Source organism: Panthera tigris, chromosome E3, assembly GCF_018350195.1.
Source record: "Panthera tigris isolate Pti1 chromosome E3, P.tigris_Pti1_mat1.1, whole genome shotgun sequence".
Classification (NCBI taxonomy): Eukaryota; Metazoa; Chordata; class Mammalia; order Carnivora; family Felidae; genus Panthera; species Panthera tigris.
The window spans coordinates 31,693,471-31,717,527 of record NC_056675.1 but is presented as its reverse complement, the minus strand read 5'-3'; the positions used below and the strand labels follow the sequence as shown (position 1 = coordinate 31,717,527).

General features: G+C 47.0%; 1 protein-coding gene across 3 annotated transcripts in view; it reads right to left on the bottom strand.

The window, feature by feature from the left end:
- Positions 1-23,975, bottom strand: part of ZC3H7A (zinc finger CCCH-type containing 7A) — a 36,197-nt gene extending 12,222 nt beyond the window's left edge. The window contains exons 1-13 of one of the 3 annotated variants that reach the window (XM_042970955.1): positions 23,931-23,975; positions 13,420-13,521; positions 12,253-12,292; positions 10,094-10,291; positions 8,532-8,690; positions 8,208-8,288; positions 8,056-8,094; positions 7,382-7,415; positions 6,603-6,886; positions 3,927-4,131; positions 2,778-2,842; positions 2,031-2,217; positions 1,161-1,322 (exon numbers count right to left, since the gene is read on the bottom strand). In XM_042970955.1, the coding sequence (XP_042826889.1) occupies positions 1,161-1,322; positions 2,031-2,217; positions 2,778-2,842; positions 3,927-4,131; positions 6,603-6,886; positions 7,382-7,415; positions 8,056-8,094; positions 8,208-8,288; positions 8,532-8,690; positions 10,094-10,291; positions 12,253-12,292; positions 13,420-13,487 (1,522 nt within the window). In that variant the 5' untranslated portion in view covers positions 13,488-13,521; positions 23,931-23,975. Of the gene's footprint in view, positions 1-1,160; positions 1,323-2,030; positions 2,218-2,777; positions 2,843-3,926; positions 4,132-6,602; positions 6,887-7,381; positions 7,416-8,055; positions 8,095-8,207; positions 8,289-8,531; positions 8,691-10,093; positions 10,292-12,252; positions 12,293-13,419; positions 13,522-14,606; positions 14,796-22,897; positions 23,027-23,930 lie in introns of those variants that run through there. The other 2 variants (XM_042970957.1, XM_042970956.1) reach the window with 2 other exon arrangements.
- Between the last annotated feature and the right edge of the window lie 82 nt (positions 23,976-24,057).

The following is a 24,057-nucleotide window of genomic DNA, read 5'->3' as shown; positions in this document are numbered from 1 at the left end:
GGTCTGGATTATTTTTATTTTTGATGGGGAAAAGGCTCTCACATACTCCACCTAAGTTTAAAAAATCACTCAGGAGACATTCAAAAGCACATTCAGATGAAGCAATCTGACAAAAATGAATACAGGGGCGCCTGGGTGGCTCAGTCAGTTAAGCATCTGACTTCGGCTTAGGTCATGATCTCACGGTTTGTGGGTTCGAGCCCCGCATCAGGCTCTGTGCGGACAGCTCAGAGCCTGGAGCCTGCTTCTGATTCTGTGTCTCCCTCTCTTTCTGTTCCTCCCCTGCTTGTGCTCTGTCTCTGTGTCTCTCAAAAATAAAGATTAAAATTGTTAAAAAAAAAATTGAATACATAAAGTTCTCTCAAAAGCAACTTAAAAGAGTATTTTCAAAGCCTCAGTTCAATATTCTGATTCTGTTTAGACTCAGCAAGGGAACCTAAAGTGTAAGATGGTTTTCTGTTTAAAACCTGTTTAAAATTGGCCAAAGCCTGGTTTCCATAACCATCTATACACACAGGCACTGGGGTACCTGGTTGGCTCAGTCGGTTAAGCCTCTGACTCTGGCTCAGGTCATGATCTCACGGTTCGTGAGTTCAGGCCCCACGTCGGGCTCTGTGCTGACAGCTCAGAGCCTGGAACCTGCTTCAGATTCTGTGTCTCCCTCTCTCTCTTCCCCTCCCATGATCATGCTGTCTCTCTCTCAAAAATAAATAAACATTAAAAAATCCACACACACACACAGACACAAGCACTGAAAGAAGTTAAAAACAAAGGTAAAAATAATATAAAAGATACAAATGTCTCAATCCAAGGAACTTTTAATTCTACCTACACATTTTTAGGGGCGCCTGAGTGGCTCAGTTGGTTAAGCGTGTGACTTCAGCTCACGGCATGATCTCACAGTTTGTGAGTTCAAGCCCCACGTCGGGCTCTGTACTGGCAGCTCAGAGCCTAGAGCCTGTTTTGGATTCTGTGTCTCCCTCTCTCTCTGCCCCTCCTCCACTCACTCTCTGTCTCTCTCTCAAAAATAGACATTAAAAAAAAAAATTAACTCTACCTACACATTTTTAATAACAGTAATACTGGAATCATTATAATAAATGTAACAAATCATTTACCACTAATGTCATGCACACCAATTAAGTAATTATAGTACATACCTTTACATATATAATAAGGTCCTTCATAATTTGTTTTTGTTGGTCTTGGGCGTATTTTTTTCCATGATTTATCTTCAACATTCTTTATTCTACCAATTAAAATATCTTTCTTACATTTATGATCTATATTAGCATGGTAAGTGAAATCCATTAACTTAGGGCCTGAAAAAGATGTAAAAAAGGATTGCTCATAGGCACAAAGAGCAACATTTCATTTTACAGGCACATTTACAAGCAGACGGATATTGATTATTAAATTCCCACAAAAACCCTATTTTTATAATCCCTAAATGTAAATAAGCTACCGAAGTAATTTGTGCCTTTTATATGCTATTTGTCAGAGAACACAAAGTTTTATTCAACACCAGTGCCCTGAAAACATACTTATTTAACTATGAGGACAGGAATTCTGATGGCTTCTAAAGGGAAAAAAATACCCTGAAATATACCTAACTAAGAAAGAAAACAAATTTAGGCTTTGGTTTCGGGTAAGTTGTGTTTATATCACCTGATTTGGGGATAATGAAACAAACCAGCAGAAAAGACTTTATAAACACCGTGTCAGATACTGGTCTTAAAATGCTTTTTTTCTAGTTCTTGCTTTATTTGAAAATGATCACATTTTTGAATATATATATATATATATAGAAAAGTAAAGAATTTCATAAAAATTTCAGTAAGACTTCATCATCAGGTAAGGTATTCTAATCCATGTGATTGTATAAATGAAATTATATCAAATAAGAACAGACTTATTCTATCCAGAACTCAAACAGGGACGGAAAAACCACGGTAACTGGTGTTCTCCACGCGTATTTATGAGTCCGGAACTCTCAGACTATCGACTAAGCTCCTTTGTTTGGTCCTGACCTGATTTTACAAAACACATCTGACAAGCTTGTCTCAGTTCATGGGTTCCTTCAAGGGGGTGTCTTGGGGTCACGGATGAAGGTGGTTTAGTAACTGTGCTTCCAAAGAAGTTTCCAAAGTCATTTCTAGGGTGGCTTGAAATTCCCAGGAAACTCTCAGAAGCAAACAAGTTGCCTGGTCCATTCATCTGCAAGAAGGAAAGAAAAAAAAAAAAAACCAAAAAAAAAAAAAAAAACAGCCAACAAATATTGCACTCTCACTAAAGAAGGAAACAAATTTGTGACAAACAAGACATTTCCTCACGTACTGAAATCGGTACTAGTCTGCCGTTGCTGTGCTTCTATTGAAAAGCTGGTTCTTTCTGGGTTTTCCACTCTTTGGGTCTCTGGGCCCCTCCCCCACCTTCCTGGCTTCTCGCGAGTTGACAGAAGTAACAGGTCATTGTTCTGCTCCTACGGCACATACTCTTCCTATGCCCTGATCTCATCTTCCCTGTGTGGGTTCTGTGGTGCTAAAGCCTCTTGCGCCCCATGCCACCGCGAGGACTGTGCCGTGACAGGCGCGGTCTTACGCACACGGCGTTCGTCCCTGGCTGCTGCTCGAGGGTCCTGTCTCACCACCATTTCCCCCGGCACACGCGAGATGTAAGGGAGACCATCACGTCCATTCGGGTAATTCCGTTACTTAAGTAAAAGACCTACGTTCAATTTAAGCGACGTTATTTACAAAAGAGGAAGTGGCACTTACAAGTAAAAGGGAGGAATTACTGCCGCTAAGCGCTGTTCCCTCTCTAGAAGTTGAGGTGGGCACATCTAAAATAATAAAAACACTTCAACAGACCTCATTCTAATCATGTCACAACAACATCAGGGCTCAGTGGCTGACTACGCTTCCCCCGTGTTACTTTCCCTCCCGCTCCCGCTTCCAAGGAGCTTTCTTGCTCATCAAGGACACTCGCAGAGGGCAGTGGATGGTCTCCTTCCCTCTGGAAATTTCCAGGGGCATACATAACCCTCAGGCAAACTGTTTTCAGAGACATTGGCTGAAGGAGGGCCTGCCGAGTGGGGCTGTTAAAAAGACCAAGAAAATAACTCCTGTCCGCAATGGGAAAAACAGCCTCTTCAAACTACAAAGCAGGAATTCACCACAACATGAGGAAGATTAGTAATGTGCAGTGACTTTCTTTTTCTCAGGCTGCCCCTCGATTACCTTCTCTCTGCTTCCCACAAATTTTAGTTTTTTCAGGTGTCAGTCTTTAAATCAATCGTTCTGATTTTTCTCCCTTTAACCACCTAACAATACCTTGGGAAAATAGGAAGATTTTGATCAATGTTGTTGAAAGCAGATATTAAAGAATTACAGAGGCAGGGGCCAGGCCAAAAACTCAGCAATCTCTTGCAAAACTAAGGCACCACGCACAGTTTGGGGCCCTCTGGGGATAAAGCCTAAAGCAGACAGATCTAATTCTATGGGTTTCATTCTGAATAATTCCGCCTTAAATTAGTCTTTTAACTATTTGCTTCGTTCAGAATTTTACAAGGATAGCCTGCCTTTAAGACCCATGAGGATGGGGTACGCCTTTCTTGGAGAAAACATTAAAAGCCATTTTGTCCCCCAAAACAATAGACACCCGGCTTAGCAAACTATCTTGTTTAAAAACTCAAAACACCAAAATAAGTACCACATACATTCCTGTGTATTCCCCTGCTCCTTCATCTCCTGAATGGCACGGTTATGCCCAGGCGAATTAAAACTGCAGATTTAGTTTTCATTTTTAACGCTACGACGAAAGTAACTCAAGCACCAACTACCTAAAGTGTGTTACGTAATTGCCAAACTGACTGCCTTCTTTAGAAAACAAACTGCGGTTATTTACACAAACGGCTCGATTCTTACCTCGCTTGGAATCACTCATTGAAAATGAACTCAAAGAAGAGCAGAAATCTTCCAAGGATGAGGTCAAAGGTGGATACAGTTCTGAGAAGGAGGGTGGAGGGGCATACCTCGCACCAATGGGCAAGGTGCCCAACAGAGATGCCGAGAAAGGCATGCTAGGGGGGACACTGGCTGCGGGAAGGGCTCCTCGGACTAAAGCTGACGGCTAAAAAAGAAAAAAGATTTTGTTAAACCCCAGGAAACGCGATTACAAGTGGGCCAACCTGCTTTGAACATCAGCGTACAGAAACAAATTATTGCACTGGGTAATTACATAACAAAGCTGAAATCAGTATCAAGACTCAAGAGAAGAATCTAGGCTACGGGGGCGCCTAGGTGGCTCAGTCGGTTAAGCCTGCGACTTTGGCTCAGGTCACGATCTCGCAGTCTGTGGGTTCGAGCCCCACGTCGGACTGCCAGCTCAGAGCCTGGAGCCCACTTCAGATTCTGTCTCTCCCTCTCTCTCTGCCCCTCCCCTGCATGTGCTCTATCTCACTTTGTCTCTCAAAAATAAATAAATGTTAAAAACAAAACAGAAAGAAGAAGAATCTAGGCTATGGAGCTTCTTTCTTTCCAAGCCCACTTTCAAAAAAGGATCAAGGTCTCAGGAAACGAACCGTCTTGTACTGTTGGTGGGAATGCGAACTGGCGCAGCCGCTCTGGTAAACACTGAAGAGGTTCCTCAAAACTTACAAATAGAACTACCCTATGACCCAGCAATTTGCACTACTAGAAATTTAGCCAAAGGCTACAAAAAAATGCTGATTCGAAGGGGCACATGTACCCCAAAGTTTACAGCAGCGCTATCAACAATAGCCAAATGACGGCAAGAGCCCAAGTGTCCATCAACTGACAAACGGATAAAGAAGATATGGTTTATATACACAATGGAATACTACTCGGCAATGAGAAAGAATGAACTCCTGCCATTTGCAACAACATGGATGGAACTGGAGGGTCTTATGCTGAGTGAAATATGTCAGTCAGAGAAAGATATGATTTCATTCATATGTGTAATTTGAGAAATTTAACAGATGAACACAGGGGAAAGAAGGAAAAATAAGATGAAAACAGAGAGGGAGGCAATCCATAAAAGACTTAAATACAGAGGACAGACTTCGGGTTGCTGGAGGGGAGATGGGTGGGGGGATGGGGTAAACAGGTGATGGGCAATGAGGAGGGCACTTAGTGGCATCAGCACTGGGCATCATATGTAAGCGATGAATCACTGGGTTCTACTCCTGAAGGCAAGACTACGCTGCATGTTAACTAACTTGAGAATAAAAAATTAGGAGGAAAAAAAAAAGGCAAATGGACTAGAATAGACTTCAGAATCCCAAATAAATGCCCGTGAATACTCTGTGGGGGTCAGGGTGTGATGTCCATCCAATATTGTCTCAAATCCAATGTTACATTCACGTTTCATTTCCTTCTGATTCCTTACACGAGGCTCAGAAGAACTGGCTTTATTAAGAAGCAATAGCAATAGTGTAGGGGCAGGGGGAAATGGAAGGTCCTCAAGAGAAGGGAGCCAGAGAAGGCAGAAACGCTGGACCATCTCTCTGGGGATGTGAATTTACGATCTCACAAGGACACACGGAATGCTGCCCCTCTCTTCCCCCATCACAGCGACAACTTACTGAGGGTTTCCCTGTACCTTCTAAGTACTGATGCAAGTTTCACGCTATCTGTTGAATTCTTCAACTTTCCAAGATGCGTCCTACCTACTGTGATCGCCATTGTACAGACGAGGAAACTGACGTCCTGAGAGGTGAGGTAAAGCCGCCCAAGACCACAGAGGTGGTAAGAATCAAACCCAAACAGGATCAGTTAACTGCCCACAGACATCATCTATCTCAGCCACGCTGGAACCAACCCTGAATTGCCCCCCATCCTCCTCATGACAGTGTTGCTGCTCATGCTGCTATGTTAATACACTTTGTGGCAGGGGTCAGTAAACTTTTCCTGTGAAGGACTAGATATTCAGTATTTTAGCCACGCGGTCTGTTTCAACTACTCAGCTGTGTTGCTTCAGTGCAAAAGCAGCCACACACAATGCAGAAGTGAATGGTCGTGGCTGTGTTCCAATAAAACTTTACTGATGACACCGAAATATGAATTTCATATAATTTCCATGTGTCACAAAATACTGGTCTGTTTTTCTCCCTTCCAGCCATTTAAAAACGTAAAACCCATTCTTATTTTGCAGCATTTCAGCTATGGCTGGGCCTTGGCTACACAGTTACCCTGAGGCATTTATCCTTTAAGCCTTTAATCCAAAACAAACAAACAAACAAACAAAGAAATTCTTTTTCTTTAAATAAAAAAATAAAGAAATTATTTTTCTTTAAATACCAAATGCCTATTCTTTTTCAGAATTTTAAGTTTACCCTTTCCATACTATGTGATTCCAACAGGTATTGAGGAAAACTGGCTCATTACTAGACTGGCGTTTTGTTTTATTTAAAAAATAACCACACGGGCATGGTACCCCCAGAGAAGGACAAAAGTACCTTTTAAGCTAAGTTTAACCTACAGGAAATGCTGAAAATACCAAGGAGGTCGTACAGCAATTTTTTTTTTTTTTTTACAAAATTAAGCCTGGCTTCAGAAGAGAGGAGTGACGCTGACATTTACCATAACAGTTTCATTGGCCTCAGGTGCCGAATCAAGAAGGTCATCTATTTCGTCGCCGAGGACCATATCTCCGTCATCCAGAAAAGGTTCCGGCATGGTGAAGGGGGTCTTTCCTCCGTTTGCCAACACCGCCGATGGCAGGGGGCTCTCGTCCACTTGCAGGGGCAGCATAGAGGGCAAGGGCATGATAGGAACTGAGGCCAGCTCACTTCCGACTTGGTGGGAGAAACTGGACGCAGGCACAGAGACGACAGGAACTGCTTCCTGCCTCGGAGTTAACAAATCTGTAACACGGATCGAAACGTACCCACTCATCTTCGGTGTACTTACTCACCGAAGACTAGCGTAGCGTCAAGAGCCAATAAGAGAGACACGGAAGAGCCAGGTGAGGGTACGAAAACAATGATAAAAATAAATAGACGAGACAGTAGCAGAAGCAGGTCAGAGACAAGGGTAAAAATAATTCTCGAAGTCGTTGGTTCTACCCAGGGATAGACATAGCGGCTTGTGAAAACTTATCCTTGTGTCTCAAAATGCCCGAGCGCCTTCCGGGCAGAGCTACGAGACGCTGGTAAAGCCACCCGGGGCGCTCACTGACCGCTTACTGACACGCAGAATTACCAATCACTGCCAGCACGTCCAGAAGTACTAAGGTGGTTTTCAGAATTATTCTTGCTTTCATACCAACGGCCGCACGGTAATCGTATTTGACAACGCTATCACATCTAGAGCGTCTAACGCCGCCACTTTCTAGACCAACATGACGCGAGAAAACGTACCTGGCTCGATATCTTCCACAGAACAGCTCAAAGCCTGGAAATGAAACCAAACAACCGATCATCGTGCGTACGGTCAGGATTCCAGACTACGAGCAGTCTGTAAATCTCACTCCGAGACAGCAATGCGAGTTCTCGCAGAAATTTTACTTCCTTCCAATGGAGATCCGAGAGATAAATGGAGCGGGCACACCTCGGGAACGCGTGGCCCGGCGTGACCGCTGGGCCCTCGTGGACGGTGCTTCCCAAAGGCCGTTCAGGAGCGTTCAAGTTCTGGAGGGCCTCGTCTAGCCACCGCTCACTCCCCAAGTCACAAAGGCATCCTAACAGCTCCACGAAGACTTACCTTTTAAAAACCAACCGCTTGGGACCCGTGTTCAACCCAATGGCTCCCAACATTAATATCTGGCCCCGGGCCACTTTTCTAATAAAACCTAACATCTATGAACGCCCTGTAAAATGCACCATTGGACTTGAGGAAATGCTGGTTGAAAGATACTACTTGAGTTGTTTGTTTCTTTTTATAGGACAGGAAGCTCTGGCCAATTATGTGTCTGAGAAACAAAAAGCTCTCAAAAATAGACACAAACCAAAAATATTAAAAGCAGAACTGCTAACGTGGCCATCTGCTCCTTTTTCCCAAAAAGTTACGCGTCTTACAGGAGCAATAACTTTACCTTGGTAGCCCCGTCCCCAGGAACGGATTTTAACGCGAGCTGAAAGAAAACAAAGATGCTAATTAAAAAAAAAAATTACGTGAAAAACAGAACTGTAACCAAGTTACAACCAAAGAAAACGAAAATACCCCGTGGGGAGAACTCCAGCTTACCTCAGCCCTGACATACGCTTTTCTTATTTTAAATCCCAATTTCTGAGCTAGTTCTTGAGTTAGTTTGATCACATGTTCATCCTGAAAAAAAAAAAAAAATGAAAATATGACTAACGGAGGGTTATATTTACCAACTGTGGAGGCAAATCGCAAAACAGCTAGAACTCATATTCCGTGGAGACACTTGCTTGGTGGGCACGTAATCCCAAATAAAGCGGGTGGACCGCGGACTGGAAAATGGAACTCTTTAGACGCCCCTTCTCCACAAGGAAGCAACGAAATGGTTACCATGTCAACCAGTGAACTCAAATATAAATTCCGTACCTGAGGCACCGCCAAGGAGCACTTTGCTACGGAGTCATAAGCCTCTCTGTATCTTCCTAAGTCACTGAGAGCCTTAGATTTCCGATACAGAGCTTTGCAGTTACTGGCATTTAAACTGAGCACTGTGTCACAGTCTTCTAAAACTTTATCGTGCAAACCCTGGGGTGTTAAGAGCAAATAAGGTTAGCAACAATTCCTTCTGGCACACACGTCTTCCTGCCGACGCAAACAAATTAAGACCCCGGACTAATGCCCTCCTTTCAAACTCTGTTAGCAGTATTATTTTTCTTTGAAAAAAAAAATTTTAATCATGAAACTCCCAAATGGAAAAAGTACAAATATCATGAACTCCCACGTAACCATCATCCAGACCAGACAAATGTTAACCTTTGGCCGTAAAGGCCCCAGGTCTCCAAGAAAGAAAGCTTTCCAGACACAGTTGATGCCCCAGGCGGCACTCTCTCTTCCTGCTTCCTCCACTAGCTACCCTTTGTTGGAGATCATTAAAATGTCGACTGGAAGTTAACTCCCAAACAGCTAGCTAGCCCGAGAAGAGTCCATTAGAAAAAACAAAACGAGCCATCGGTGAACATTCACTCAGTAAGAATCGGGTGACAACATGGACACCTTGCTTAAATTCAGTTAAATGTTACTGAATATCCACGGTGACAATTCGAAGTGCACCAAAATATTGCTTTTCCCAGCTCAGACATGTGAAAAGCTCGTGTTAAATGTCTTCAAGGTTAAACACCACGCTGCACTAAAAGGGCTCCAAAGCGGCCTAACGCACTCTTGACCAAGTACACTGTCGGGACAGGGACTTGACTGATGCATGGACCTGGGACCTGCGTCCTCCTGGGCTGATTTTTGTTATAAGCGGACACACCCCAGAAACCAGACTCACGTGGCAACTCCAAGGACCAGTCACCCAGAAACAAATTTTATTTTTAAAATTCCTCAACATTTATCCAAAGCTGGCTTTTCAAAACTCCAGACCACTCTAAAAGCAGGCAGTTAGAGGAGCACCTGGGTGGCTCAGTTGGTTAAATGCGTGTCTTTGGCTCAGGTCATGAATGTCATGATTTGTCGGTTCGACCCCCGCGTCGGGCTCTGCAATGACAGCTCAGAGCATGGAGCCTGCTTCAGACTCTGTGTGTGTCTCTCTCTCTCTCTCTGGCCCTCCCCTGCTCGTGTTCTATCTCTCTAGCTCTTAAAATAATAAATGCATGTTTTAAAAAAATGTTTTAAAGCAGTAATACAATTCTCTTAAAAACCGAAATTAGAGGGGTGCCTGGGTGGCTCAGTCGGTTAAGCATGCAACCCTTGATTTCAGCTCAGGTCATGATCTCATGGTTCATGAGTTCGAGCCCTGAGTCAGCGCTGACAGTGCAGAGCTTGGTTGGGATTCTCTCTCTCCCTCTCTCGCTCTCTGCCCCTCTCTCCCGCACAAAATAATTTTTTTTAATTAAATTAGAAAACTGACTTACAACGTACTTTTGTTATCAAAAACATTTTATCCCTCTAGAAACCCTGTTCCGTTCTAAAAAAAAATCACCACTCACCATATTAGAATAGCAAGCAATACGATTTATATGCAGTTTTTCAATTATTTCTTTAGGGATGACAATTTCTTCCGACTTTGCATAACCAGCTATATTCAGAGCTTCTGTGTACTGGCTTATCGAGTTGTTCCAATCGTGTTCCCGATAAACATCATTTCCTTCATTAAAAAGATTTCTCACAAGAGCACGTAAATATACCTTTAAAAAAAAAAGAAAAGAAAAAAGAAAGTGACCAGTTGAAGCCCTTTACGAAACAGGACAGGGTACAGGGAAACTTCAATTTTTGTACTGGAGACTTCTGGTCTTAGATGTGACGCAGCAGTGAGCACTGCTGTAAGAAACGGGGGACCCAGGCCACCTCGCTACTGTCTCAGCGAGGCCTTCACCTCGCGTGCTTTCTCAAGAGAAAATGCAATTTCCCATCAGGAGGAAAAGTGCAGCAAAAGCACCTGGTAAAAACCTGTTCACATCCCCAACTCTGTGCCTACAACAAATTCCTACGAGTGGAAACTCTAGGTCTGAAGGAAGGAGCATCTTGGGCCTTGGACCAGTATTTCTAAACTGCCTTCCGAAGCGGCGAGAATAGTGGACGCATCCAGCGGTCTGGTCCCCAGCTCACAGCACCCCCACCAACGCCGGGCAGCGTGTGCGTGCCTGTGTGGGAAGACACAAAACCCCTACTAATTTCTAGGTGAAAACCGGTACCCTTTCTTATCCCTGTGCCTGATGACCAAGGATCTCTCACATTTTTATGGACCATTGTCTTTCCTCTCTGGTAAATGTCTGCTCAGGACTGGTCCGGGGAGAGGGGATGTTAAACCTTTTTCTCGCCAAGTACAGTATACAAGGTTCTTTTGGTTCATATAAAAGTTCTGAAGTTTCCTTCATGATTTCCTATCACTGTGCTAATGTTTCACACGTCAAGATCAGATACGTATGACGAGATCAGGTAAATACTCAGGTTCTGGGTCTCATTTTTTGAAATTCGTGTCTAAGCTGACAGAATTAGTAAAGCCAACTGGACAGATCAACCTTTAACAAGGGCAGTAGCTCGGGACAGGCCACTTAACCTCTCGAGATCCCGGTTCCAGTTATAAAAGTCAGGAACGTAAAATGAACTGTACAATGAACGGATTGTTTCCAGTGCTTTCTAACCATAATACTCTAGGATTCTACATCTGTTTGGAGAGAGAGAGGGCAGGGGCAAGGAAGAAGACAGATAAGGAAACAGGGAAGAGGGAGGGGGAGAGGCGGAGAAAAAGAAGGAACATTGGCAAGCATCAAAACCCTCGGACACCAAAAGCCGCAGGTGAACTAACAGCCTGCGTAGACGAGGCCCGGTGAACTGGGCTTTCTCTGGGTTTCTAACTAGTTTCAACTCCGGCTGCTCTCTACTAGGATCCAGGTATCCTTTGCTCCTATGAGAACCTCTTTTCTCCTAAATAAAAATAGAACATACTGGGTTCTCTCCTTCACAACATATCCCGTCCAACTTGTCTTCGGTAAATGAGAGGGAGGCTAAAAGTAATTTTCGAAGGAGGCGCCTGGGTGGCTCAGTCGGGTAAGCGGGTAAGCGGGTAAGCGTCTGACTTCCGATTTCAGCTCAGGTCATGCTCTCACAGCTGGTGAGATCAAGCCCCGAATCAGGCTCTGCGCGGACAGTGTGGAGCTTGCCCGGGATGCCCTCCCTCCCTCTCTGACCCTCCTTCATTCTGTCTCTCTCTTCTCTCGCAAAATAAATAAACATAAAGAAAACTTTACTTAAAAAAAAGTAATTTTCATGGGGCTCGGAAGAAAACTTAGGCAAACTACACTCATGGAGGAAAGAAAATGGAGGACAACTGTCCCCATGTGCCAAAAGCAATGTTGTCCTCTATATGGAGGAGATTGACTAATTCTTTCTGTAGGTGCCCAGAGAGTAAATACTTTAGGCTTTGTGGGCCATATGGTCTCTGTCTCAGCTACCATATGTCGTGAAAACGGCCACAGATCATAAATACATCACCAAATAGGTGCGGCTGCATTCCAATAAAACTTTATTTACAGAAACAGACAACGGACCGCATTTGGCCCACAAAGCTGGAGTCTGCCAACCCCCACTATTCATTATGGTTCACAAGTTACTTGCACAGCTTTAAGTAGATGTTCCCAATCATTACCGCATATTGTTCCTGTGTCCCTGGATATGACAGCGGTGACCTAAGAAAAAGAAACCAATGAATTTTAATTATCAGACTCTTATCAGGATTTCTTCATCCAGACGTCAGTGTAAAGCTAAGGTCCTATCAGCTTGCTATGGGTTCAAAGCACATTTTAAAGACCTACCTTCCTTTACGACTATTATTCACATATGCCATATTCACACACAACATGGTGGGGGGTGGGGGGAGATCTGTAACTATTCCCTTATATTTTCTTAAGTATAACACTTTTTTCCCTAAACCTACTTCTACTAAAAGAAGGCCTAATTCTTCAAATACCAAAAAACTTTTCCTACAGCACAGAACCACTAATACTTTTTGACTCAATTCGCTGCAGTACAGAGAATGTCTCCTCCCAGGACAAACAGAGAGGGACTTCTGCCTGCTTGTGTCCGCCTAAGGCCTGGGCTGCCTTGTCACTGTCCTGCTTCATGGAGGCAGGTTAGAGACTGAGCTTCTTAAGTGAAATGTCTGATTACAAAAGCCCTATGTGCGTGGTGATTTCATCACTTTTCAGTCATCAGAAGCGCTCTGATGGGATTAGGTTCTGATCCTTCTGGGTCTAATATTTTCCGAGACACTACAGGATTTTAGCTCTAAAAATCAGGGACAGGAAGGTAGACTTCAGAACACATGGGAAGTCAAATGTGCCCGAGCCAAAAATATTGCTAGACAAAACTATCTAATTTCTAACCCGGATTAAGAGGACTTATAAACAGAGGGGTAGAGGTTTCTTAATCTAATATAAAAAAGTACAGTCGACTCTTGAACAACATGGGTTTGAACTGCGCGGGTCCACTTACAACGTTATCTTTTTCAATAAACCTAGGACGGTGCTGTAAATGCATTTCCTCTTCCTAACGAATTTCTTAACTTTTTGTTTTCTCCAGCTTACTTTATTTTAATACAGTAAATAATACGCATAACGCACAAAACGTGTTCATCAACTGTTTACGCTATTGGCAACGCATCCGGTCAACAGTCGTAGGCTGTTCGTAGCCCTGTTTTGGGAAGTCAAAAGTTACACGTGGATGTGCAACTGTGCAAGGGTCTGCGCCCCTGACCCCGCGGTGCACAAGGGCCAGTTGTATACGTGGCGTGAACACACGCGAGTCGGGCCCTTACTGGATAAACTGCAGTCCTTCCTTAATGTTCTGCTGCCTTTTTCTTCTCTCCTCGGACACACTGGACATGTTACCCCGCACATCCACTTTCTAAACGATCGACCTGGAAAGAAACGAGGCACAAAGTCACGTGAGGCGCAGAGCTCCGGACCCCAACTAAAACACCCACAGTCCGCGGTCTTGCCACGCTATCAGCTGTGGGCACGTCCCTCTCTGCTGACTTGACTCTGGGCTGCTGGACACCAGGAACCCTGGCTCATCCGCATGGTCCCTGCTGCCCAGCACACGAAAGCATCTGGTTTTCACTCTCCTTTAAGGCTGCACAGCCATGCGGACTTTGCTCCCTCCTAAGTCATCTCCCCCCACCCCTTGGGCTACAGGTTTCATTTCTTCCGTGTCTATATGCACGCACGTACGCAGGCACGCACGCGTATGCTGCACTGGAACAGTCCTGGCCTTGTTTCGCTTCTGGAAGCGCTCCAGAAGTGAAAAGGTTTCACACCCGCTCGCCTCCGAGGGAGTCTGACTTCCTGGTGAGCAGAGCCGAAACCTCACACACGTTTTGTTACACAAACTTCTGAAATAATCCTTGCTGATTCAACTGATAGAATGAAAAATCTAAATGAAGTCATCCGGTTGGAATTCTCGAGAAGGTAAGGGTTCACCTTCCACATAACAGTGGCAAATGTCAACACAAAACAGTGCCGTTGGGATCTGCACCCCGCCCCCCCCACTGGCCCACCCCCATCAATGTTCGTTAAGCAATTCCCAGCAAGTTAAAGGAAAACCACAGGGAAGAGATCCATGATAAAACACCATCTCCCAGGGTCCTCAACCAGGGTTTGGCGACCTCAGCAGCTGGGGCCAGACAGTCCTTGACTCTAGGGGCCCGCGCTGTGCACGACACACCCCTGGCCTCCACCCACGAGATGCCAGTAACGCCCCTTCCCCCAGTGGTGACAACCAAAACTTCCTCCAGGCTTTGCTGTGTGTCCCCTGGCAGGGACGGGGAGGGGGCACATCATCCCTCCAAGATGAGCGCTGGGCTCTAAACCTAAGAGGACATCTTAGCACACAAACCGTGTCTTTGAATGCGCATGACGGACGGGGAACTTGCACCCAGGTTTCAAGCTCAAATATTCTAGTTTCATTATTGCTTGACGTTCATAGTTTTATTATAGAATCTACCTTTTTCAAAGTGTAGAGGTGGGGACAAGGGTTGAAAGGCCCCGAAGGCTGGTAACTGGTGATCATTTTTTTCCATCTTTTAAACACTGTAGTTCTACATGTTTCAATCTTCTAATCTCAAAGTTGTTGACTTTCCTGGGGCACCTGGGTGACTCGGCTGAACGTCCAACTCTTGACTGCAGCTCAGGTCCTGATCTCTCGGTCTGTGAGTTCGAGCCCCGTGTCAGGCTCTGCGCTGACAGGGCAGACAGCCTGCTGTGGACTCTCTCTCTCTCTGCTCCTCCCCCACTCACGCTCAGGCTCGATCCCTCTCTCTCTCTCAAAAATAAAATAATTCTAAAAAAACGTTTAATAATAAAAGTTGTTACTTTACTGAAGTGTTTACATGTGAAATGATCTATCCAAGATTTGCCACGAAACAGTCCAGCAAACAAAAACAAAAGGGGGCTGGAGGGGGTGAAACGGCTGAATGTTCCCAAAACTAGTGACAAATACAGGGAATCTCTGTACTTTGTCAACGTCTGAAATGTTTCAAAATAAAAAGGGTACAAAGCCCAGGATGCTGAAGCGAGATGTCATTATTTCTGGAATTTGTGTTTCAGACAGTCTAGCTTAGAGGGGGATGAATGGGTAGAAATGAGACAAGACCGCCAAAAACATGGACCATTGTCCTAACCTATGATGGGGACGTGTGAGGGCGGGGGGGGGGGGGGGGGGGGGGGGGGTCTTTCTAATCTTCCACTTGAACTCGTCTGACCACTTCCTTAACAACAAAAAAAGTTAAATCATACTTGGATATACAAAGGTATTTAAGGAGGTGCTATTTCTAAGAGAAAAAGATCAAAAACGTACCCAATGTCTATCAAGAAGGACACGGACTGTGTTGGAAAAAAAGACCAAGTAAAGGTGCGGTATCCACAATAGGACCCTGTTCTGTTTAGAGAAAGGGTCGGGGGAGGCTGTCTATTCATATGTCCTTGTACATCCTCGCAACAGCTCCAGAGGGAATCTCAGAAAACCACAGCAATGGCAGAAACCTGGGGGCTCAGGGTGCGGTGAGAAGGGCCTTTGCACTGCATACCTACCTTTAAAACTTTTTCCTGAACGCTGAACGTGAAATACCGCTGAGAAAAAATGTGAAGTATTTTTTAGAAATCCACATAGCCTCTGACCCCTTCCTTGGAAAGACGACTTAAGGGACCACCAAGCCTTCTTCCTATTTTATGTAAGATGGGGCCGATGTAGAGCCAGAACCGACTGCCCAAAGGCACCCAGAAGGGCACTTGGGGGTGTCACGGCAGTCAGGCCTGAAAGACGGGGCCAAGGAAAGGGTTACCCAAAGCAAGAATTCTTGCCTGTCCTCAATGATTAGTCACCTTTCTCCCAACCCCTGCACAGGCAAGGTGAGGAATTAGTTTGAGGTTCACTCAAAAGGCAAATCTGCTGGAACAGAAGGGACTCCCAGGTAATGATAATCCACTAAGTTAATAGCCTTAGAGCCATTTCCCCAGAAAGTGCCAGAAAACCTTGAACCTCAACCTCTTAAGGACAAAGGGCATGTGGCAAAGAGCTGACAACTCAAGTAGGTGATTAAGAGGAAATAAGACGCAGGCTCTTTTAATAGCATGAGCCACCTCTCCTTTCCATGTTTAAAGATTTGGGAACGGATAATCAGGGGAGAGTCAAATACAGTAGGAAGAAGAATTTCATGTTCTTGTAGTTTTTCCCTCAAGTTAAAAATCTTTCTCGGTGAACACTGTATACCTACCTATGGTCTACAATTAATGTTTTGCTGGTTATCACATCTGCCCATCTTTCTCTTTTAATTTGAAAATATTAATGGATTTTATTTATTTTTAATTATTTATTTCCACAATGATTTCAGGAGTAGATTCCTTAATGCCCCTTACCCATTTACCCCATCCCCCTTCCCACCACCCCTCCAGTAATCCTCTGTTTATCTCCATGTTTAAGAGTCTCTTCTTCTCCCGGTCCATGAGTTCAAGCCCCGCGTCGGGCTCTGGGCTGATGGCTGAGTCTGGAGCCTGCTTCGGATTCTGTGTCTCCCTCTCTCTCTGCCCCTCCCCCGTTCACGCTCTGTCTCTCTCTGTCTCAAAGATAAATAAAACGTTAAAAAAAAAAAAAGTTTAAAAAAAAAAAAGAGTCTCTTCTGTTTTGTCCCCCTCCCTGTATTTATATTATTTTTACCTCCCTTCCCTTGTGTTCATCTGTTCTGTGTCCTAAAGTCCTCATATGAGTGAAGTCATGATATTTGGCTTTCTCTGACTAATTTCGCTTAGCATAATTCCCTCCAGTTCCATCCACGTAGTTGCAAATGGCAAGATTTCATTCTTTTTGAATGCCGAGTAATACTCCATTGTATACATATATCACATCTTCTTTATCCATTCATACATCGATGGACATTTGGGCTCTTTCCATACTTTGGCTATTGGCTATAAACACTGGGGTGCGTGTGGCCCTTAGAATCACCACTCCTGTCCCCCTTGGATAAACACCTAGTACATCGACCCATCTTTATCCATCCGCCCATCCCTCTGTCCATGCATCAATGCACCTTATTACTTTGATGAACTGCAAAGTGGCAGACATCAATTATAATTCATCAATAAATGCTTCAGAATATGTATCATTACTTAGGTTTCAAGATTTATGGGTTTTCTTAAGGCCATATGCACGAAATCTTTTTCCCTGTAAAATGCACAAATTGTAAGGGAGGATTTGACAAACATCACACTCCTGTAACCCAGACCCCAGTCTTGAGTTCACCATTACGGTCAGTCCAGATAGTTCCCTCAGCCAATCCCTGCCCCACCCTTACCCCCCCCCCCCCCCCCCGGCAATCACTGCTCTGACTTTCTTCCACCACAGATTAGTTTCACCCTCCCACTTCCCACTTTGAAAGAAAGAAAAGATAAACGCTTGAAACATCATCTTATTTGGGTACGCAGTTAAAATCTGGCATCAATTTTAAAGTGAGGAAGAACGTGATAAAGTTCACCCAACAGCCCCCTATCTTACTTATCCTAACTCAGCAGCACACAACAGGTGCACACTCCGTCCTTGAGCCTGGGGCTCTGTCCAGCTGGTCTCTAAACGTGCGAGCCCTGGGGCATCACTGGATTTCCTTCCCTCCCCCAGCCACACGCTCACCTCTGGGACATCCCACATGGCCCATCGCTGGAGACCGCCTGCCTGCCGTTCTGATGGTTCTACTAGATAGCTCACAGACATCACAGACTCTTTATTTAATAGTGTTTAATGTTTATTTTTTGAGAGCGAGCGGGGAGGGACAGAGAAAGAAAGAGAATCTCAAGCACACTGCACTGTCAGCACAGCCCAACACGGGGCTCGAACCCACCAACCACAAGACCATGACCTGAGCTGACACCACAAGTCGGGTGCTTAACCGACTGAGCCACCCAGGGGCCCCTACATCGCATAGTTTAAAAGGCAAGATTTTAACATCAGGACGGAGGAAAAAAAGGATGGTCTCCTCTCCTGTCACTCAGCACCCACCCGCCCTTCCCGAGGACAACCACCCATTGTGTTACTGGGCTCTTCTGTGTCCTGCCAGAGGAACTCTGCGGAACAGTGGGTCTCAACTGTGTTGACTGCGGTGGTGATACGTGAATCTACACCTGGGATAACATCGCGCACACACGCACGCACACACGCACACACACAGGTGCATGCAAAAAAAACCCGGCAAGAGTAAGTGCCCGCAGTCTGGTTAACAGTACTCCACTAACACCAGCTTCCTGGCACCACTGGGGGAAGTGGACGAAGGGAGGCTTCGTGGGAAGCTCTACATACCCATCGGGCAATTTCCTGCGAGCTTATAATCACTGCAAAATAAAAAGTTACAAGCATCCTGTGCCTATGTTATCTTTTGTACAAACTGAGGCTCCTGACGTGTCTGCACCCTGCTTTTTTTCTCCCAGTACCTAACCTCAAAGGTCACTCCCCGACAGGACACGTGAAGCGGCTTTACCGGCCGCGATCCGCGATATGGCTGCAGGCCACCAGAGACGCACGTTCTGGTGGCGTCCAGTCTCTGAAGCTCACCAGGGACCCAGGGCATTTCACAGAGGTCCGTCTTCAGAGGACATCCACGGGCTAAAGGGAGCGTGTCTTCCGTCTACTCTACCTGCTCCTGCCCACGTGTGACACCACCCTGCCACCAACAAGGCCTGAGGGCCCCCATTTCGGCACGCGGTTCCCTCGCGGTTCACTCCACTCGTGCCAACCGGGGAAGTGACAAGCATGCGACAATGGGGAGACAATGTGATGAGGTTTTGTCTGGGCCCTTCTGTCACCCGTGAGGCTGCACAGCCTTCAAGTTTCAGAGTCGCCGGTTCGTCCTTCTCCGTAAACTGTCCGTTCGTGTCCTTTGCCCATTTTCCTTCCAGGCTGAGCTTTTCTCATTCAGGAAGGCACTTCATGTGCTGACGAAAGCAGTCTTCTGTGACGCTGGGACTATTTTTCCCAACTTCGTATCAATCCTATGGCTTCAGTTATGGTACTTTTTGACAGCAGAAGCTTCTATCTCTAAGTAGTTGAAATTATCAATATTTTCTTTAATGGCACCTGGATTTTGACATACTTTGAAACTGTAAAATAATTCTCTGGGTGTTCTCCTAGTACTCTTGGTTTTGTTTTGTTTTGTTTTGTTTTAATTTGGGAAGGGGGCACCTGGGTGGCTCGGCTGGTTGAGCATCTGACTTCAGCTCAGGTCATGATCTCGCGGTTTGTGGGTTCAAGCCCCACGGCGGGCTCTGTGCTGACAGCTCGAGCCTGGAGCCTGCTTCGGATTCCGTGTCTCCCTCTCTCTCTGTCCCTCCCCCCGGCTCATGTTCTCTCAAAAATAAACATTTTTAAAAATTTAAAAATTGTTTTTAATTTTTTAAAAACTAAAATTGTTTTTGATTTTTTAAAAATTAAAAAAAGTAAACAAACATTTTAATGGGATCTACCAGTTGACTGTAAGGAGTGATGTAGGGATGTATATATATTCCTTCACTGTTTACAAAAAGGCCATCTAGTCTACACTGCTATGCATACAAAATTCTGGGCTGCCCGTGATTTTTACTCAGCATTTCCAACTTAAAGGGTCCTAACCCCAGGCTCTCCTGCTAATCCTACCCCTCTGACCGCTCTTACCTTTTCAAAAGTTCTGAAACCACCTGCTAGCCACCTGCTCAAACCAGACCCAGAGACCTGGCATCACGCCCTTCTTTCCCCCACACCCACAACCCATCACCCTGCTGATGAAGCCCACCGGCGACACTGCAGACTATGCACAGGGCACCCCGACTCTGACCACTTCCCACGAGCTCCCCCGCACCCCCTGGCCCGGTCACACCATCACACCATCTCGAGTGACGCGATGTGGCAGCGGCCTCCTGTCCCTGCCTCCCCTCTAAGCTTCCGGTCCTCCCCCTGTCCCTCCCCCACCCACTTCCCACACTAAACTGAAAACGTCCACCAGCTATTACAGCCACGCTCTAAATCCCAGCACTTGGAGTAAAACCCAGAGTCCTCACCCTGACCTCTCAGACCGAGGAAGACAGTCTCAAGCTCTTGCCTCGGCCCCGCCCCCACGCAGGCGCAGCAGGCTGGCTGTGCTCCCACCCCGCTGCCCGGGGGTGTGCAGGAGTGCGGGGCTCCGCCCCCTGGGCACTGCGCGCTAGCCCCTCCCCCCGCCCATAACACACTTCCCAGAGGGACCCAGAGCTGGTCCTTCCTTCCTTCCTGGAAACTTGGTTTAAATATCACCTTTCGAGACCTTCCCTGCCGTGCCCCCTAAGTGGTTGCCCCACCTCACTCTCACTGTGCTCTTGACTTCCACAGCTACCTCGTCTTAGTCCTGACCGCATTCCAACATCTGGGTCCGGGTCGATACATATTTGAATGGAAGAACGAATGAAGTGGCCAAGCGTGGAGAGAATGCTTCACACAAAGTTCAGAGGCGCAAGAGTTAACGCCTGATACAACTGTTCATGAAAAGGCAAGCACGACCGGGGGGGGGGGGGGGGGGGGGGGGGGGGGGTGTCCCAGGGAGGAAATGACCAGGCAGGCAGACTGGGCTCTGGTGCACTCTGCCTGGACCCTTTAGGGGCACAAGGTGGGGAGACAATCGACAAGAAGGGGATCGACCTGAGACAGCCACAGAGAAAGACCACAAGCGACCCAGGAAGTAGTGCAGGGATGGGTTTCCTTCATCACCAACCGGGGTGGGGAGCAAGTCAGACGCGCTGTCTTCTCCCTACGTGAAAGGGAAATGGAGTGGGAGGGCTCTGAAGAGTACACGGCAAAGCAAGAAGCCCAATTAAATGTAAATTTCATTAAATCATCTAAAATTTTGCGAGCTGGAACATTATCTTTTGCTTATCAGCTGGTCTTAAATGTTACTCATTCTGACCTTTTATGTAAGGAGGAAAGGTACCCCTGATCTTCATTATAATTCCTTAAGTACATACACAGTGCCTGCTTTACGTGAAACTGATTATACTCACCATGTTCCAGGCTAGCAACCGGCTGTGTATTCCTGCCCATGACACAAGGTAACTTAAGAAACTAGCTCCCATTAGCACAAGACACGGAGGCAAGTGAAATTTGATTGCAACATGTTGTATAGACAGATACAATAGCTAACACTTAGCGCTCTTACTGGATGCCAAGCATCGTCCTAAATGCTTGGCATGTATTAAATCATTTAATCCCGTGATAGTCTTAAGGGATAGGTACTAGGAGGAAACCGAAGCACAGACAAGTGACGCAAGCAGTGCACGATCATGGCTAGGAAGTGGCTGAGCTGGATTTCAGAGCCAGACAGTCTGGCTCCAAGCCCGAATCCTGATCCAGCACCCTATTCTGCACTGTAAGTGCCAGGGACGCCAGGAGGAGGGCGAGCAGTCTAAGTCAGCCCTGGGCTGGGCTCTGAAAAACAAACACAGCTCTGACAGACAGGTGGGCATTTCAAAGCCACTCAAGGTGAACAGAATAATCACACCCTTGTACACACACACACACACACACACACACCAACATGCTCAAAGAACATCATTTGAAGAAACTTAGACAAAGCAGAGGGTTTCCGGGGGAATGCAATGGACACAGAGGGTTAAAATACCAGTCCAGGGAAACTTTGCATATGGAAATATGCTCCACCCACACCATAATATCTTTATACGCAAAGACTGAATATTAAACAGTCCTACAAGACACACACAGGAAGAGAAAGTGGTCTGACGGTATATGGCACAGTGCTGGTATTTTTGCCTAAAAAGGTATTCCTAAATTTCAAGTGAAAGATTGTAATACTGCTCTGGATTAAATTCTATCCTCAGACTCCCGCCTCCGCTGTGTAAGGGCACACACAAACAAAAAGTAGTTTCAAAGTAACATTACTGTCAAGCCTGTCTTGCAACAGTTAGTTTACTCTGGTAAACTTATAAAAGCATACGGCTACAATGTAACCTTCAGAGACTACAAACCCAGATAGGGCAACATCACAGATGTTCTACCATCTTCTTGGAAGAGTGACTATTCTACTGGATACTTCAGGAGAGCAATGATGAGCCCCCAGGCAAAAGTCACAATAACTCAAAGGAAGCCATGGGCTTTCCAGTTCATTTCAGGGGCAGAGGCCCTGAAAATTAACATGCTCTCTGCAGTATGCACATAAATACTGGTAATACAGAGCCTGGACAACTCACCATCTAATTCTGATTCGAACTAAACATAACCGTTTCCAGACTCCAAGAGACAGCACAGAATGAACATTTTTCAACAAAGAAAATTCTAATAACTTGAACTATTCTGCAAATTAGGACAAGATCCTCATTTGCAATCAGCTCCACGGTTCAGTTCAGCTCAGGGTAAGAAGGAAGAGGCAGGGCCTCCTTGAGAGCCTGGGGGACAGGAGGCCACATGCCATCAGAGAAGCAGGGAAAGATAAGCAGAGGGCACAGGCTCCCAGCCAACCTGCCCCCACTCAGATGCTCTGAGCGCGGTCCAATAGAAATACAATGCGAGCCACATATGTAATTTCAAATTTCCAAGGTGCCACGTTAAACAAAAGTGGCAAGATACTGGAGGGAATTATTTTAACGCTTTTAATTAACCCAATTGTGTTCAAAATACCATCTTAATATGTATTACACACAAAAATTATAAATGTGATAACCTTCCCCCCACCCCCCACCCCCGCCATACCAAGTGTTTAAAAAACCACGTATGTATTTTTCACCCTGAGCATATCTCACCTGGGTCTAGCCACACACCAAGTGCTCCACAGTCCCGAGAGGCCAGCGGCCACCCTCCAGGGCCGTGCAGGTCTAATGTCAAGCAGATCCCCGCTCTCTCAATCCCTAAGCAAGGGTGTCCCCTCTGATCTCTAAACACTGGGGGCCGGGGGGGGGGGGGGGGTGGAATGCCCGAGCACGACAAATTCCCCAACCCGGGCGCAGGCGCAAACTCTCGGGCCCAGCCGGCGCTTCGCTGCTTGACCACACCCCTGCGATGACCGTCCCCAACCGTGAATTCGCGCTAATGAGAACTGACAGGTCTCCATTCCTTAAGGGTGGGGGAAAGAAACCTAAAGCCCGGCGGTGTCCGCATCCCCGGTAAAGACAGGAAACCATTCGCCGCGGGTCCTAGATGTGCGCCCGGCGCAAAAGAAAAGAGGGACTGCGCGCGGTGGGGGGGATGAAATCAACGAGCCACGCACTCTGCGCGCATCCTTCCCGCCCCCCAAACCCGAAATCCTCAATTAGGGGACCCACGGTCAGCAGACACACACAAATGATCAAAACACACTGCTGGTGGGGGAGGGGGGTAAGCAAGGCGAAAGGAGGTGCGGAGCCAGCGGAAACGCATGCGGGCGCGGAGGACAGCGAGCCGCAGCCCTTCGCGCCCCCGTCCCGCCGACGCGCCCCCGGGGGGGGGGGTCCCCGCCGCCCCGAGGGCAAGTGGAGGGGAAGGCGGGGAGGAAGGGATCCCGGGACCCGGCCCGCCCGCGTCCGCCGCGAGCAGCCGGGCCCGGTTGGCGGCGCGCGCTCCGCCCTTCCCACCCCGGGGGGCCGCGATCCCCACCCCCCCCTCCCGCACCCCCGCTCCGCCGCCGCTGCCCGCGCCCCTCCGCGCCGCCGCCCCTCCCCCGCCCGGCGTCCGTTAACGGCCGCGCGCGAGCACGAGGCGGCGGCGGGCGCGCGCCGGGCGGGGGCGCCCGGCGGGGGAGGGGCGGCGGCGGCGCGGGCCGGGCCGGGGGCGCGCGAGGGCCCGGCGGCGCCCCCCTACCTGCGGGGGCGGCCGCGCCGGCCGGCGGGCGGACAGCGGCGCGCGGCGGAGCGGGCGGCGGCGGCGACGACGGCGGCGGCGGCGACGGAGGCCTGGGCGCTCGCTCGCTCGCAGCTTCCCTCCGCGA